The 17,050-nt window shown below is 42.7% G+C and overlaps 1 protein-coding gene across 1 annotated transcript in view; it reads right to left on the bottom strand.

The window, feature by feature from the left end:
• Positions 1 to 1,378: 1,378 nt before the first annotated feature.
• The window catches only part of LOC109504008 (lymphocyte antigen 6C2), a 173,241-nt gene continuing 157,569 nt past the window's right edge, over positions 1,379 to 17,050 (bottom strand). The window contains exons 4-5 of the mRNA XM_025299335.1: positions 3,011 to 3,068; positions 1,379 to 1,635 (exon numbers count right to left, since the gene is read on the bottom strand). Coding sequence (XP_025155120.1) covers positions 1,496 to 1,635; positions 3,011 to 3,068 — 198 coding nt within the window. The 3' untranslated portion in view covers positions 1,379 to 1,495. The remainder of the gene's footprint in view (positions 1,636 to 3,010; positions 3,069 to 17,050) is intronic.

Genomic DNA, 17,050 nt, shown 5'->3' on the forward strand with positions numbered 1-17,050 from the left:
TCGGAGGAAACTACAGGAAGATGGTAAATCTGTGTGGTCAGTGGGAGGGAAATATAGCTGTCCTTCGCATCGCGTCTTCAAGCTCCTTGTAAGCGTTGCAAGCCCGAACGTGTAACTTTCGCGCGCACGAGCGTGTAATTGGCCGAGGCTTTTCCGAGATTACGTCGCTCGAAATGCGCGAAATATCGCAACTTAAGACCTTGAAAATTATAATGAAGCAAGAAGAATCGGCCGATCGCACGTTCGTGCGTGTGAAAATAACACGCTCAGGCTTTGCAGAAAGAAGGTGCGCCGATGAGTCTAAGGAACGCTCTCGGATAGGAGAGATACACTCACGCCGCTTTTGCAATGTCAATCCTCAAGATCGTCCGTCGATGTCCCGCTGATGACAAACGGGAACCGGTCAGAGTCCGTCCGCTGACAAAAGCAACAGGTGAATAAGGCGCATTAACACGCTTTTCCACGGCTAACGGTAACCGCCGCGCTAATAAAATCAACCGAGACCCCCCACCCCCACTCCTACCCCCATAATCGTGCGACGCGCGAGCGCTCTCCGCGATCGATCATCGCGGACTTCAAAGCAATTCTGGTCAAACGCTCGAAGATCGTGCATTTGCGTGCACGGCGACGTCGGAAAACGGGGAGCGCGAGCTGACGAAAAGAAAACGCTGAAACTGCGAAATCCGTACGACTCTAAGCGATTAAAGCTGGATTCTCTCTGTCAGTGTATGCGGCGGACGGAATTCCATCGAGGTCCCGTCGAAGCGTTTCTTTCCCCGTCGGAGCGCTCTCGTAGCAGGGTTGGGAAGTAACGCGTTGCTCGCGACGCCGTCGTGAGTTACTCTTCTCCGTAATGACGATCTGACGACGACGTTGTTTAACTTCCTCATCAGTTACGGTGGAGGTGAAAATATAGAACGGGATTTTCTCCTACAGAAAAAGTCGCGGGAATTTGGCGAGGAAAGTAGCGGTTCGTTATTACAATCGCCTCGTGACTTCTTCGGATAACGCGATAACGCGAGTTGATTTTTCCAAAACAACCCCTTTCCCAACCCCGACTCACGGTATCCGCCGCCATTTTGCATTTCGACAACCGCGCTTGAAGAAAATTCGACGGAGGATCCAGTCTGCCGCGTAACGGCACGGACAGTGAGAATCCGGCCTAACGCGGGGGCTTTCAGCGTTCGACTCGTCAGACGGCATCAGACTCGGCGGAAGGAACCTGAAGGATCGAAGGACGACGACGTCACGTCTCCGCGAGATCCGCTCGTGTGTAGGTGTAAGCCTCCTCGATCGTCCGGCGCAAAACGTCTGTTAACGTAAGCTGCAACGTTCCCTCGCTATACCCTTCCTCACCCCCTCCCCGTCCCCGCCCCTTCCCGTCACCACCCCCGCCCCCCGAAACCTCATGTGCAAGTTTTCGCGAATGAAGAAGGACCTATGCGGCTCCGTGTGACGCTCGTGGCGCGGATCCTCCGTCCTGCGGGACGACGTATTAGCCACGAAGGCTTCGGCACATCACGAGGACCGCCAGCGAGATCGCCAGGACGAAGTAGGCGCCGCTCGACGCTGTCAACGACGGCCCTGAATTGCAACCGTCCTGTTGGCAGCAGTACGTCCGCGTGCTCCAGGCCTCTGAAAGCAAGGAATCGTCATTATTCGACCGGCGGAACGGCCGGAAGAAAACACGCTCCAACAAGTCCTCGAGCGACATCGCGGTGTATCTTTGAGTGAGGATATGCCGGCGCAGTTCGACGGGACGTCGGCGACCGCAAGCGATAAGTGATAATAATTATAATAATAATAATTTCGAGTCCAGAAAGAGAGAGAGGGAGAGAGAGAGAGAGAGAGAGAGAGAGAGAGAGGGAGGGAGGGAGTGAAAGAGAGAAAGAGAGAGCCTTATGAACTCGAAGAAATTCCTCGGCTAAGAAGGTTTAATATCGAAGGAAGATAAAAATGGTCCCGCTGCGGTGGAAAAAACCAGCGAGACGCGCCGTCGAAGCAGGATTAATCGCGACGCTTCCGTTTCCCGATATGACGAAAAAGCTGCAGAGAGAAAGAGAAAGAGAGAGAGGAAGAGGAGGAGAGAGAGAGAGAGAGAGAAAGAGAGAGTGATGAGAAGCCGGCTATATATACCGGCACTGTCGAAGGACGAGTGGCGGAGAAATACGAGCGCACGAGGGAAAGGAAAAGTATGAGGCCTTCATCCGCAGCGAAACAATAAAACGACGCGACCTGATAACATGCCGCAGTTCGCCGTGGGACCTTTAAGCGCCGCACGCGACTGGTCTTCACCCCGTGGCCTCTCACATCCATCCTCCCCCCCCCCTTCTCACTCTGTCTCTCTCTCTTTTCTCTCGAGTGCGGCGCGAAGCGAACGGCGATGCGGGCGCACGGCGAAATCCGAAATCGATGACGCGGCCCTAGTCGATTCTCGTCGCGGCGAGATTCGAGAGAAACGCCAGGGGATGATATCCCCATCGACGACGCGTCCGCTCTGGGCGCAGGCGGCCCGATGTTCGCTGTCCGCCGCTTCGCGTTGCATCGCCTCCCGCCTCACCCGACCACTTTTCGGATAACAAACGCCGGCCCGAAGCAGCCGATAACACGCGGTTTCACCAATTTTTTAGGGCCGCTTTATCTCCTGTAAATTTCCTCGCGCGATCTTTCTCTCTCTCTCTCTCTCTCTCTCTCTCTCTCTCTCACACTGCCGGCCAGAAAGAGAGGGAGAGGGAGAGAGAGAGAGAGAAGGAGAGAGAGAGAAAGAGAGCAAGGCAATGGTCATTTGCGACCGAGCGGGGTGCGAGCGAAAGAATTTACGAGCGAGCGTCGATTCGGAATATCGCAGATACACCGCCGCGGCGCGGCGGGGCGGCCGAAAAACTGCTGCGAAAATAGAATGTAACGCGGGGGTGCGTATTTTCTGTTGTATCCTTTTTTTCTTTTTCCCACGGCGGCGCGATATGCCCCGTGACGGGGTGGAAGAGAGCGGCGGGCGGCCGATACTCACCTTTCTCCACGCACGTGGACACGCAGTCCCGCACCGTCGATCCTTCGCTGACGTATTTCTGAAAGGTAAACAAACGAGAGTGGTCGTTAAATGGACGTGAAGTACAGTCGTATTTGCGGGTGGCGAGGGGGGTGGCGGCGGAGGAAGAGGTGGTCGGCGAGTGCCGGCGTGAGAGAGCGGCGAGTGCGCAAAACTGCGACAGCGACGATGACGACGACGGCGGCGGCGGCGGTGCGGGATGATTAACGGCGCGACGCAATTTGCGGTTTTTCTCGCGGGGCGCGCGTCGAATATTTTATCCCGCCGGCGGAAATAATGCGTGCGCGCGTGTTGCGCTCGCTTGCGCGCGCGCGTACAACCAATAAATCCGCGCTGGGTTATCGAGTGAGAATCACGGCCGAGCGTTTCATCTGCCAATATTGTTTCGCGCAATTTCGCAACGTGCGCTCCGAGCTATGCGGAAAACGCCGCGCGAATCGGAATTTTTGCCCGCCGAATGAAATATGACGCTTGCGTGTTCGCGAGAGGTTCGCTCGCCTCGGCTGGATGCGGCCGGCAGGGATGGGGGAGGGAGGCGCGAGGTATAATAGCGTATAATGTTATGAATGTATCGCTGTGCGCTTTTCGCTCTTTTTTCCTTCGCTTTTTCCTCCTGTCTCCCTGTTTTTTATCCCGAAAACTTGCGACTTGCAGCATGCCGCCTTGCAGCCAGGAGCACGCGAGGACACGTCGAGGGACGATTAGGAACGACAAGTACGCGACTGTGATCCTTCGGCAGCTTCCGATTGGTCAAATGCGAAATCCCTCAAAGCGGACTACGTCATGTGCGGCGGAATGATCGATACCCGACGCGATTATAACGCCCCGAGGACGTCGTACATATTAAACCCTCCAATTCTCCCCTTCGAGCCCGCCGCCATCTCCCTCCCCTATCCTTCCCACATGCGTACACACACGTACACCCTCCGTCTGTCCAACCGTGTATTTATCTACCTATCTATCTATCTCGCAGATCACAATTGAGCCTATATAATAAAAGATTACTTTATTTATTTATCTTTATTTATCAATTCATTTATCAATCATCAGATCGATCTGGACTTACGGAATGCAACTATGAGGATGCACTAAAGATGTGGGAATTATTCGAATTTCGAATCGAATCGAATCAAATCTAATGTAATTCGATTCGATTCGAATCCGAATCCCTATGATTCGAATCCGAATAATTCGAATAGGAATCAAATACATTATCGTTTGCGTGCTTCAGCTACAAAACAAGCCATCTGGGCTTGTACGTTTGAACCCTTAACTTGTAATTAACTTAACTTATATAATTAATAACCTAATTATAAATTACTTTAATTATTTAAATATATATTTTACTTTAAGATGATATTATAATATCAATATTCCCTTTCATATTAAAATCTTCCATCATTATTTGCATGTTTAATAGTCATGTTGAATTTTTTAATGATTCGATTCGATTTCATTCGATTCGATTCGAATTCGAGTGAAATTTCATAGATTCGATTCGATTCGACATAAAAATTCTTGATTCGCACATCTCTAGGATGTACGAAGGAGTCTAATCTTCAAATGATTCAAAGATGTCAAAATAACATAATCAAAGTAATAACACACACATATACACACACACACACACGCACCAACGCTAGATAGTACCAGCGGAATGACGACTTACATAAGAATTTAAATCTCCAAACAGTAAAAGAAGTCATCTATGCTAAACAACATGAAAGCAGACTGTAACATTATGCGGAAGCAGTTAAACTTTTTGATATCGACTCAGACTTAAATCGCCTAAAAAGGAATAAACCACAGGACTTGATCTTATAAAAGATATTATATAAATACATAATAGTCCAAATGATGATTTGGTTTCCAAAACATGTTCATATCGTTGTAGCAATATTGCTTATTTAAGCAATAACTTAAGATTGTAATAACCATACACTACGTAGAGACGTGTAATAAAAAAATCTACCTATCTATCTGCCTCCCCCCCTCTCTCTCTCTCTCTCTCTGTTCTCCTCTGTTCCTTGTTGTTAAACTTGCTCCGTTGTTGTTAAACTTCCTTTGCGGATGAGGAATTTCACATGGTCGATACTCGCTATCGATGCTCTCTGACGTGACCACTGCCGAATAACGTGAGAATGAAAATGTTGATCGTCCAATACGCTCTTTTCAATGCCGCGTTGCCGCGGAGCGGTATGGTATCCCCTTTGTTCTCCACTCGGCCCTTTGAGCCCGCATTCACATTAGAATCGGTCAGTATTTTCGGCTTTGTGTGTCAGTCGCGCCACAAATATATCGATACGCGGGGCATCGGTTGGACGAGAAAGAAAGAGAGGGAGAAGAAGAGTGCACAAAGATATTCGATCACTTTGTGGCGGCGTTATCTTTTCGGAGTATTTATTACTCGCAACGAATCGGCGGCGTGAGACTGCGAAGCAGATTTGTCATCCGTCGTGATTTCAAGCGGAGAACGAGGAACTTCGTGCCCCGGTCGTCGATAGCGCGATGATTACGCGGATGAGCGTTGGCAGAAGGAGGGCAAGAATTATAACAGCAGATCCCGCACCGATGCGTTCGAAATTCGAGTGCGCGATTAGGCGACGTCACGAATGATCATTGCGAAATAATGGACACGGATGGACGGAGTGTCGAATTTACATCGGCCGATGAAGCGGACGCACGAATAAACGAGCGAATAACTACGGGAAAGAAGGTGAGCGCGACAGAGTGAAATTGACGAGACTGTGTTTATTCGCGAGCATTTAATTACGGCAATTTTCGCGAACGAACCGGAATCGTTCCACGCGATTGTTCCGACACGGACGTGTGTGTGTGTGTGTGTGTGTGTATGTGTGTGAGCCGCGATCGTCGCAAGGGCCGCATCGATTGTTCATCTCGCGAATCTCCTCGCCCCCCTCTCGAGAGACTTGGCGAGCCAGTCGCGAAAAATTTCCATAGTCAGCACGCGTCGAACTAATTTAGCCCTTAACCGACGTTCGATCCGACGAGTTCGTCTTCCGTAAGAAATGCATACGCTGTTCCCCGGGGAAGCGCGCGCGTTCACTCCTAAACCTTTTATCCGGCAATTTCTCGGCTTGCTTGCCTGCAATCGCTGTGATTCGCGCTCGGGAACGGGAACCTTGCGTATATATCACAATCAGGTATTCTTCTCCCTTATTTCCAGAAAGGCGTTGTTATCTCGCCGTTGGCTGTTTTCCTCAATGCCGATTGACTGTCTCGATTCGATGCGAGTCGTCGTTTACTTGGATTAACCCTTAAAGGCTATCGTTACTTTGAGAAGAAAATCACTTTGATGCTGTCATGAGTATAAAATTTCCCAGTATATATATTTTTTTATTTTAGAAATAAGAAAAGTTAAACAAATGCAATTAAATGTTTTATTATTATTGAATATTAAATGAAAAGTAGAGAAGTTATTGTTTGCAGCGAATAATTTCATATTTAATAAGAACGAAGCAAAATTCACTCGGGCTGAAATTTCTTCCATGGCAGCCTTTAAGGTTTAACTTGACGAAAGTTAAACCTTAAAGGCTAACTGATTGACGAAAGTTTTGCATTTCGGCAGTTTAGATGATAATGCCAGGACTAGAATTTGTAGTCAAATTAGTCAAATTGTGGAGAGATAAGGACTATCCTCCAATTCTAATAATTTTGAGATACGTCTGGTTATCACTGTAAGTAACATGCTAAAGATCGCTTAAGTTGACGGTCATTAGTCTTCAAAAATTATAAACAAAGAAAGTTTGAAGAATCTTACAATTAATACCAATGCTGAGGAATTTAATATTTTCTTTTTTGGATGCATATGTATAAATGTAAAAATATAAATAATATAAAAAAATTTTTATATAAAATGTAATATAAAAGCATGTATTTTATATACAATGTCAGAACATTGCATTCTATTTATTGCAATCCAATTTTCCATTAATAACTTTTTAATAAACAAAAAGCGTTGACGTTAAAACTTTCACAACATTGCTCAGAGTGATAACCTTGATAATATATCTAAAAATTATTGAAATATGAAAATTATCGAAATTATCAAAAGTTTGAGACATGTAATTATATGAAATATACTGTCTGAAGTCTTTATATTCTTCATACATTAACGTCAATGTATGTATGTGATGTATCTCATCAGGAAACATGCTTTTTGTTTCAGACTTGACAAAATTCGTGGCCGCAAGATGGGTGTGGTTGCCGGAAAGTGCAGTTTTGCTGGATGCGAGCGCTGAATCGGAGGATCCGATTCGGGTCGAGCAGGGTCAACTCGAGGGTAAGTTTGTAGACTTCCTGTATTCTTGCACTTAATCCTTTGCAATGGAAAATTGCGACATAGTTGTTCAAGTCAAACTCGTTAAGTTACAAGGATCACCAAAGATTGACACTTTCGCGTGCGCAGATCCACAAATATTTCTTTGTTATTGTCGACTTTTGCATTTGATCGACGATACTGTATTTTTTATTCCAGAATCGCACCAGAATCGAACGTGATTTTGAATTCTCGGTTTTTCGGTGAGTCAGAATGATATGACTGAAAGATGATTTAAAGTTTTAAGATGGTGGATTTTTGCAGCTAGTGGTGTTTCTAAAATCTTGTCAAAATTAATGCGACTTGCTTAACTTGTAGAATTTTTCATGTTCACTGAGAGAAAGAGTTATTAATCTTATTATAAATTAAAATGATTTTTAGCGCTGGGGAAATCTTTTGCTGTTGTAACAAAGAAAGCAGTAATAGCGATATGAACATAAAATTATCAACGGCACTATGCAAGAATTGTTTTCCCTTCTACAGTGATTTTATAGTACAAATATTGCTTTTTCCTCAGTGTTTCGCCGTCTATTGAAATGGCTCGAGATAATTAAAAGATTCCTTTGAATAAACATCTTATTTAACCAGATACCTGAATTATCCAATAATTACTTTTTAAAGATACCGCTTCTCTGCATATTTTTTTCGAATATATAATATATTATCAATCTTTAGCAAACTTACTTATATGTATATTTTAGCACTTGTTACATTTAATTCAGGGTATAAAATGATTCGACGGAACTATTCATTCGTTGTAATCCCTCGATTGTTTCAAATGTTGTAAAATGCGCACGAAAACTGTGCGACAGAATTATTCACTGGAATTGCGCATCAGAACTTCGAATTGCGCAATTATACGCGGAATTTACGATTATTTGCTTCGTTCGCGATAAATTTTGCATTTGTCGCAATCGCTGGTTTAAAAAATTTTTTTTATACAAAACCGATTGTAACGTCATTTCGAAAAAAATTGTGAATATAAGGGTGATATTTATCACCCTTGTCGGAAAATAGAATTCTTGCAAGCCGAAAACTTTCGCGAAATTGGATATTCTCTTTCTCTCCTCCGACTCCGTCGAAAACGTCGCGATTTCCGCTTCGCAATTTTTTTTCTACACGTTACACGACTCACATGTATACGCTCGAAGCGTTAGAATATGTCGTGGACTTTCCGCTGAGTCGTTGAGCGCCGTTTAAATGATCGCGCCGTTGAAACGGTGCAATGCAGTGTAGGGCAGTGAAGTGAAGTGGAAGTGACTGAAGACCGACTGACGTAGAACAATGGCCTGCTGCTGAGGGCCCGGGCTCGGACGACTGGACGTCGTGAGACATCAACGCGCAAATGAGAGCGCAGTTTAAGGCGTTGTGATAACATGGCGCACGTTTTCAGATTGGCGTGCAAATCACATCGACTGGCAATAAGAAAATTCGCAGCGGCGGACGCCGCGTATACAATCGATATGCGAAGCTGCGTAAGAAAGATTGAACAACCAATAGCGGTCGTTTGCAGTGTGACTGGCATAATTACTGAAGCAATCTCATACCTCTTCGCGAAAGTTATATTCAATTCCCCCATTCGTCCCCCCTCCCTCTTGCAACATATAATATCCCGCGGTGCTCCGCATAAACGCTCGCGGTACGGCGTGGCGGCAGAAGTTCGTCGCTGCAACGGAGGAATCGTCCTCATTTTTCCTCTCGTGAATATTTAATCCGGAGACGAAAGTATGAGAGAAAAAAGGGTGGAGAAAGGAGGTACAGCGGCGAAAAAAAAAATGCTAAACGACGGAAGCAGGCGGCGTTACGCCGAGACGAAACGTCGGTCGGCGAAGAGGGAAAATTCGCGACGTTTTTTTAGGAGACAGAGAGAGCCGCTCCGTCGCCTTTTTTCTACGTGGTTGTGTGGATACGTATCGCCATGTACGTGTACGTGTAAATATATAATCGTGCGACGGAACGCGGTCGGATTAACGGGCGCGATACCGGTTCATACCGCACTTTGTGCCTTTTCACTCGGCTGTTATCTCCGCAACTCTCAAAATTATTTTTCAAGTGGCTTTTAAATATATGTGTATATATATATTTTTTTCTTTTTAATCTTAATCCGCTTTCGCGTCGAAACGCTCGATTGTATATTCCGATTAAATCGAGCGCAACGCGCGTATCGGTTCCACCGGAAACGCCGGTGCGCTAAATATTATCACGGACGTGCCGTCGCGTGCACAAATCGCGGAAGACACGCCCCGGATGTTCGTTTTGTTCAACTTGCTCAGATACGAAGCTCTATGAATAATCGATATTGACGGTGATTCTTTGGACCATTCGCTTTGATAACGACTGGATTCTTTATTGATATTGATGCCGCATCGACGACAGATCCGCGTGACATATCGTTGATATCGTGTCGATGTATAGCCGATATATCTCGATACCAATTTGACATCTGGAAGATCTCGTATAGACGTCGACCGATTATTGATGATCCCAAATCGTCGAGATTTATAAGATCTGAATAATCATCGTCGATTTCATCTATTTAATATCTTGGCTGAGTCTCCTATTACTTAAGGATTCAAGATTTTGGTGGCTGACCTCCTGCTCTTATATAGGATTTTAATTTTAATTTTATCATTGATTTCTTATTAATGTTCATTAATAGGGTTTTATTAATTGCTTACATATATTTTATCATTGATTAAATTTCATATTCCTGCGAGATCCCTTAGATTCCTTCTCTATTTGTAGATTTTCACTGTTATATGGAAGATTTAAGTCGACAAATTGCCTATCCTTACATGCGAAGTTGATCTTCATCATATGTTCTTGTGCTCATTTCAGAGCACGATAATTACTCATTTGGTAAACACGTTGTGTAAATATTGTATTATGTGACTTACAAAGAATTGATATGTATTAATTTCTCTTCTCTTTTTTCTTCGTATTTTTTCTTTTTTTCTCTTTCTTTTTTTATATTTTCTTAACTGTGTTTTTGTTTCCTTGTGATGCATTACTACTACCGTTTGTAACTCAACACAGTGTGCGTTATACCAAAGGGAAGAATCCCGTAAAATTTACAATAAACAAATAAAAATAAATAAATTTTCTAGATATCGCGATAAAATCTTTGAAATAGGAGACCGATCGTTCTCATTTCCACATAATAAAATCTGCGCACGGTAAAATCCTAGAAACATAAAGTCTATCGATAATTTCCACTTACCTTCATTGTCACTAATCGGGAGGTTTGCCTAGTAATCCATTACACGCAGAAAATTATTCGGTTGATACAACAGAATCTCAGTTATGATATCCGAAATCTTTCGTTCCTTAGGAATCAACTGAAAATTTCGTTGCAACGCAAGAGAAATTCCGTTAGAAGGTTTCTGTTGTCTCGAAAATATATTCGGTCACCTGAATCGAACATTAATCTTGTACAAGTTTCGTTTCTCACAGAGCGCGCCTGTGTTCGTAAGTGGAAGGGAAAAGCACTCGCGTGGCCGGGTTGAAAATCTCATCATTGGCAGTGTCATTCGACTTCTTCGAGCGAATTTTTTCGGTCGCGGTGTAATTGAGATTTCTTTTTTTGTTTACATACACGGTATAATTCCACGCATTCTGTGAGAACAGTCTGCGAATATTCCGTTGCGATAACTGTATTTTCGAGATCGAAATTTCAGTTCTTTCAATCGAAAGCAATTGTCGATGTGGATGGCTCTTCAGTTTGCAAAACCAAGTTTTCCGTTACCGCCTCATGTAGCAGAAAACCTCTAGTTGTCACCACAGAATATTTTTCAGCGGTAATGCTGTGCGTACAATGATACAGTTCTCGGTCCAAGTAGTTAACAAAGAGTTAACAAAGCGCGTCCTCGCCGTATCTCACGCCGAGCGAAGAGAGCACAGCTCATAACTTTCCTTACCTCCTGCGCCGTGGAGAACCCACTCCTCGGGTGAAGCGCGAGAGGTGGCTGCCGAGAGATGCGAGTATCGATACCCCGGGAGCCCGGGACGGCACCTATCAGTGTTCCTTATCGTTCCTACCGGCGCTATTCGCAGCGCTTTAAGTGCTTCTCGGGCACTTGAAAGACGATCGCGCCCGCTCCGCCTCGTCCGTCGTCGAAGACTGCTGTTCGGCACCGGAAATTGAGAGCCGGCAATCGCGCGCGGAGTCGACCGCCCGTCGAACGAGCAGGATGTAGTTTGAAAAGTTCGTGGGAACATCCGGTGCGGAAGAACGAGAATTGTTTTCGTGCTTATCGCGTGCGGCACTTACCTCTTTTTCTCCCTCCTCGCCAGTCCGCCCTCCTTTCATTCGCGCAGCGACGGCGCGAAGGTGCGAGCGGCGGCGGCGGTCGACGACGGAATGAAGAAATCCGACGTGGGAGGAGAGAGCTCGTTTTTAGCCCGAAATCATCCCCCATGCAATTCACACCTCCGCACGTTTGCGAACGCGCATAAGAATGACATTCTGTGAGAGACGCGTTTAAAAAGAGAAGAGTTCGGGAAAACGCGCGCTTCTTGGAACGGAGAGATGCATGTAAAGGCGCAATTCGGGAGAAAGTAAACATAGGGATACGTTCACGAATATCGTGAGCGGCAGGTGAAGGTAACACCGTTCACTCGACGGAAGAAAAGTTGCGACATTTTCACCCCGATGAACTTGGCGACGCGTCCGGTGTCCGATAGGAATATTTATGAATATGATGCAGCGCTTCCTCCGCAACAATAGATTTCAAACGAACGTTGGGAACACGCAGAGTAATATTATTCAGAATTATTAATCGGGTTGAAAGTCAGTTCGACGTAGCGATTCAGGCGTCGAAGGTCCTTGATGACTTCTCGGAATATACGTTAATCCTTGAACACTAGAGTGTTTTTAATGAATTTTTATCTCCTGCGGACGAATGAATTTTCATCCATAATTTTTTTAATTATTTCTTTTTGAGTGTACATGAACTATAAATATTTGATAAAAATTTGCAGCAGCGTGTAAAATTGTTTTGTGTCGTATATAATTTTTTAAAGGGAAAGTAATAACCTTACGCTGTGAAAAGAAAATTTTTTTATTTAAGCACAGATGGTCTAAGATTTATGAACATTATAAATCCTTCCCTCGAAAATACAAAAAATATATACATTAACTTTGGTTCACGTAATTAAATTTATTTTTATCTAGTAAAAAATATCATCGGGTTAGTTTTCATCTATCCTAGTGTTTAAGGATTAATGAGCCGACTTTCATTTCGCCACTGTGGATCTGAGTCGTCACGGGGCAACGTCTGACGAGAGCGACTCTTTTATTGGCCCGTCCTTCGTGCTCCGGAGGGAAAATTTATCTTCCACAAAGGATTACCGGGAAACAGTTTCTCCTCTTGGATACGCGGATACGTTGCGAATCATGCAATCTCATGAAAAGAAAAGGACAAAAAAGAAGAAGAAATCTTGCGACCTTTCTGTCGCTGAATATACAACGCATACATTTCTCGCTCGCGCGCTTCTTCCCCCCCCTCTCCTCCCCCTTCCTTCTCCACGAGTGAACTTCTCGATTATGGCAAGACCTGCGGGCAGGAGGGGTGGTGCAGCTCACGCGCATCTTCGCGACGTCTGAGAGACCAAAGTGCATTCGCCGCGTTTTCCGTCGGAGTGCGAATCGACGATGCGGATACTTCGCATAACTCTGGCGTGTTTCACTCATACGGGAAGCTCGCGGGAGTAACCGAATAATGGACGAGGCTAATGACACGCGACAAGAGTGCGAACTACTTCGTCGACTGCTCGACTGCGTCGGCGGCAACGGGTGCCGAGAAAGGGCAGCTTGAGCGCGCGAGGGTGGCCGCCTCCGGAAATTTACTTACGCGATAAGACGATAAGTAGCGGCGCATTTGTGTCCCCGGGTAACGAGCTGAGTGCTCGTCGCCGCTGCGGGACTTATCGACCTCATCGACCCGGAGCTGTCATGCATCAGAGGACATTATCGCCGTTATCGTCACTATTTTGTGAGCGAGTCACGTTGAGCCGCGCAATTTTTCCCCGGCGATGCAATCAGATTCGGATTATTCGTGCCGAACTTTGCTCGGCGCCCCGATTGACCTCGCGTCCGTTTGTTTCCCCGAGAGACAAAAGTGACAAAGAAAGAGGAGAGGTGCGAGAGAGAAAAAAGGAGAAAGAGAGAGAGAGAGAGAGAGAGAGCGCTGGTATTTGCGTATTGATCCTTAAATAGACGCACTGGCCAAATCATACACACACACACACACACACAAGCGGGCAATTTTGATCATTAAAGTTTACTTTAACAAAAATTATAAATTAATAATATCGTAAAGTTTATTACTTATATAATGTTATAATGACAAAGTTATTATTATTATTATGTAATTATTATTATTATATAATTATTAGAAATATTATTATTATAATTTATGGTAGTTATGCAGTATAGGGAATGCACTTTAACCTTGAGGACATATGTCAAGGTCAAAGTCATTGAAGGTGCAATTATAATAATTATAATTACAAAGTTTATTATTTTAACAGAAAACAAATAAATTCTCTTTGAGTTAGCAAAAAAATAAACATTTTCTTATACATACTGAGGGACTGCTTAAAGTCAGTCTGACTTCGTACTTAAGGATTAAGTGCGAAGTTACGGAATGCATAGAATCGAGATGTTTGATTTCTCGACATTGCAGATTTCCGTCACGGAGCGCGTCACGGCTGTTTCGGAAAGATTCGCGCGTGTTCCAGGTGTGTCCGCTCGCGTGAAAATCCCACGTCCGAATTTGCCGGAATTTTTCTCTGCACATTCTGAACTGTTCCATCGAACGTGACACATGACGATATCGCGTCTGAATGCTTATCAGTCGGCGATAAAAAGCGGATAGAAATACATTCAGGGACGCGAGGCATGACCTACTTTTGCGTCGTTCATGAAAAAATCAGTAGTTCGCCTAATGACATCGTCGTAACTGAAGCGATATAACGGTGCTGCGTCGCCGGCAGGATATTGCGTTCTTTCGCCGGAGAGTCGGCCGAGAGAGATTACGGACGGCGTAACATCGTGCAATAAATTATATTCAGTTACGCGGCACGACACGACGGGAAAACGATGATACCGCGAGCCGCAAACGAAGTACTTCCTTTGACAGGAATGCCAGAACGATAAAGGTGGTTTATCATCGCCGTTATTAGCGTCGTCGTCGTCGTCGTCATCGTCGTTGTCGCAACGACATAACCGGCGAGTTACGAGCCGCGCCATTGCGATCCGGAATTATCGTGTAAACGACCGTATTCTGTGCGTGAGCGCGTAAACGAGGAGCGCATGAAATGAGAACAGAAAAGAATTTCATGGAAGACGATAAAATTCCAGGTCTCTTTGTCGAGCGAGAATCGCGTTCCTCCGTCGATTGTTGGACGAGCCGATAAGCAGAGAACGCGATTGTCGCGCGATTTAATTTGACGCGCGCGTTTTGCGCGTCTAGTTGTGCTAGCTTTGCTGTAAGAGGAAAAGCAGCCGTTGTAACTTGAATCGAGCTAAACGAACTGAATATTAAGATTGTACGTGGCGAATGAATTGTCCTAATCCTCTTGGCAAAAAATTTTCGTACAGTCTTAGTTCTTACTGTTATGTTGATCTGTTATTTGTGTACGTTGTAAGTAAGGTAAATGAAGCGTGAAGATAAAATATATGGGAAACTGCGCAACGATAACGGCACTATCGTTCAAAATTACAGAACAGACCTATTAACTTGAATCGGTTTTTTGATAAGAAACTAATTTGTGAAACTATTGGATTAACCAATAAATAATAATAAAAAATTAATAATTTAATTAATTAATTAATTTAGTCGTTAATTTATTAATTAGTTAATTATTTATATTATATTAATTATTATTATTAATAAATATTAATAATAATTATAATTATAATTTAAATTATTAATATTATTATTATATATTATAATAAATTATAATAAATATTATAATATTTATATATATTATATATATTTATATATATATTATATATATTATATATATATATTATATATTATTATTAATAATAATATAAATTATTATATAATAAATTATTAATAATTAAATTATTAATATTTAATAAATATTAATAATAATAATTACATTAATTTATTAATTATATATAATTTATTAATTTATTAATTAATTTATTAACTATTTTTTTCCGTAAGAGGTTATTTCTGCTGCTTTTTAAAACAAAAGATTATCTATAAACTAATCTATAAATCTATGAAACGCATATATAGGGTGTCCGAAATCTTTTGGAAACAAAACATTGTGAAGATTAATCAGATCAAACTAAGAAGAAAAATCCTTTATCATTTTGCAAATATGTACGCAAATTTTCAAGTTATCAATTAAAAAAGCCTCTAGATGAATGTCTAGTCATTTTCAATCATCAATAACTTAATAACTATTGCGATTTTTGCAAAATAGTACATGACTTTTCTTCTCAGTTTGATCTGATTAATCTTCACAGTTTTTCATTTCCAAAAGATTCCGGATATTCTATATAATATAAAAGCTGAAATTTTAACGTGTAATTTTTAAAAAATTTACTATGTTTGGTTAAATCTTTTAGTGTTTATTTTGATTTGAAGATGAACGACGAAAAAATATATTTTCGAGTAATTATGCTTTTTTATTTCCGTAAGAGTAAAAATATTACAAACAGCAAAAGAGATTTCTAATGTGCATGATGATGGTGCTGTGAATAAAAGAACGGTACGAAGATGATTCGAAAAGTTTCGTGATGGAGATTTTAGTTTTACCGGTGATAAACATTCTGGCAGACCTATCGAAATTGGTAACGATCAAATCTCCAGTCCAATTAAAAATAATCGTTGTACTACGTTATATTACACGAGAGATTGCTGAAATTTTAGGAATACCGAAATCCAGAGTAAGGAACCATTTGCATCAACTTGATATGGTCTTCAGAAATGATCTTTGGATTCCGCACAATTTAACCGAAAGAAATTTAATCGATTAGTTAGACTGAGGAAAAATATTAAGGAAAAACGATCAGAACTTGCCAATGGGAGAGGAGTAGTTTCTCACCAAGACAACACGAGGTCACACGTATCATTACAGACTCGGCAAAAATTGAGAGAGTTAAATTGGGATGTTCTTATTCATCCATCCACTATATTTACGTGATTTAATATCATCAAATTTTCACTTATTTCCTTCTTTGTAAAATTCGTTCAATGGGAAAAATTTTGATTCTCTAGAGGCCTGTAAAATGCATCTTTTAAGATTTTTTGCTGGAAAAGATAGCAAATTTTGCGAGGGTGGTATTATATGAAGCTGCCTATAAGATGGCAAGAAGATATAGATAAAAATGTGATCGATACACCATTTGATAAAATTTTCTATATTAAGAAAAAAATTACTTCTGTTTCCTACCGAAAAATACATTTCTTATTGGCCAATCCGATATTTCGTAGAATCAAGTTCCAGTCTGACTTTACCAAAACCCATCAGGCGCAGTTAAAGAATCGAATATTATTGGGCCTTGATTCTCAGGATTTTAATATTAGCTTCATCGTGTGATCTAACTAAATTCTACGCTTATTTATGATATTATTTTGCGTTGTCTTAAAAACACCTTAAAACTTATTTGTACACCTAAT

This window comes from Harpegnathos saltator, unplaced genomic scaffold (assembly GCF_003227715.2).
Source record: "Harpegnathos saltator strain DR-91 unplaced genomic scaffold, Hsal_v8.6 scaffold265, whole genome shotgun sequence".
Lineage (NCBI taxonomy): Eukaryota > Metazoa > Arthropoda > Insecta > Hymenoptera > Formicidae > Harpegnathos > Harpegnathos saltator.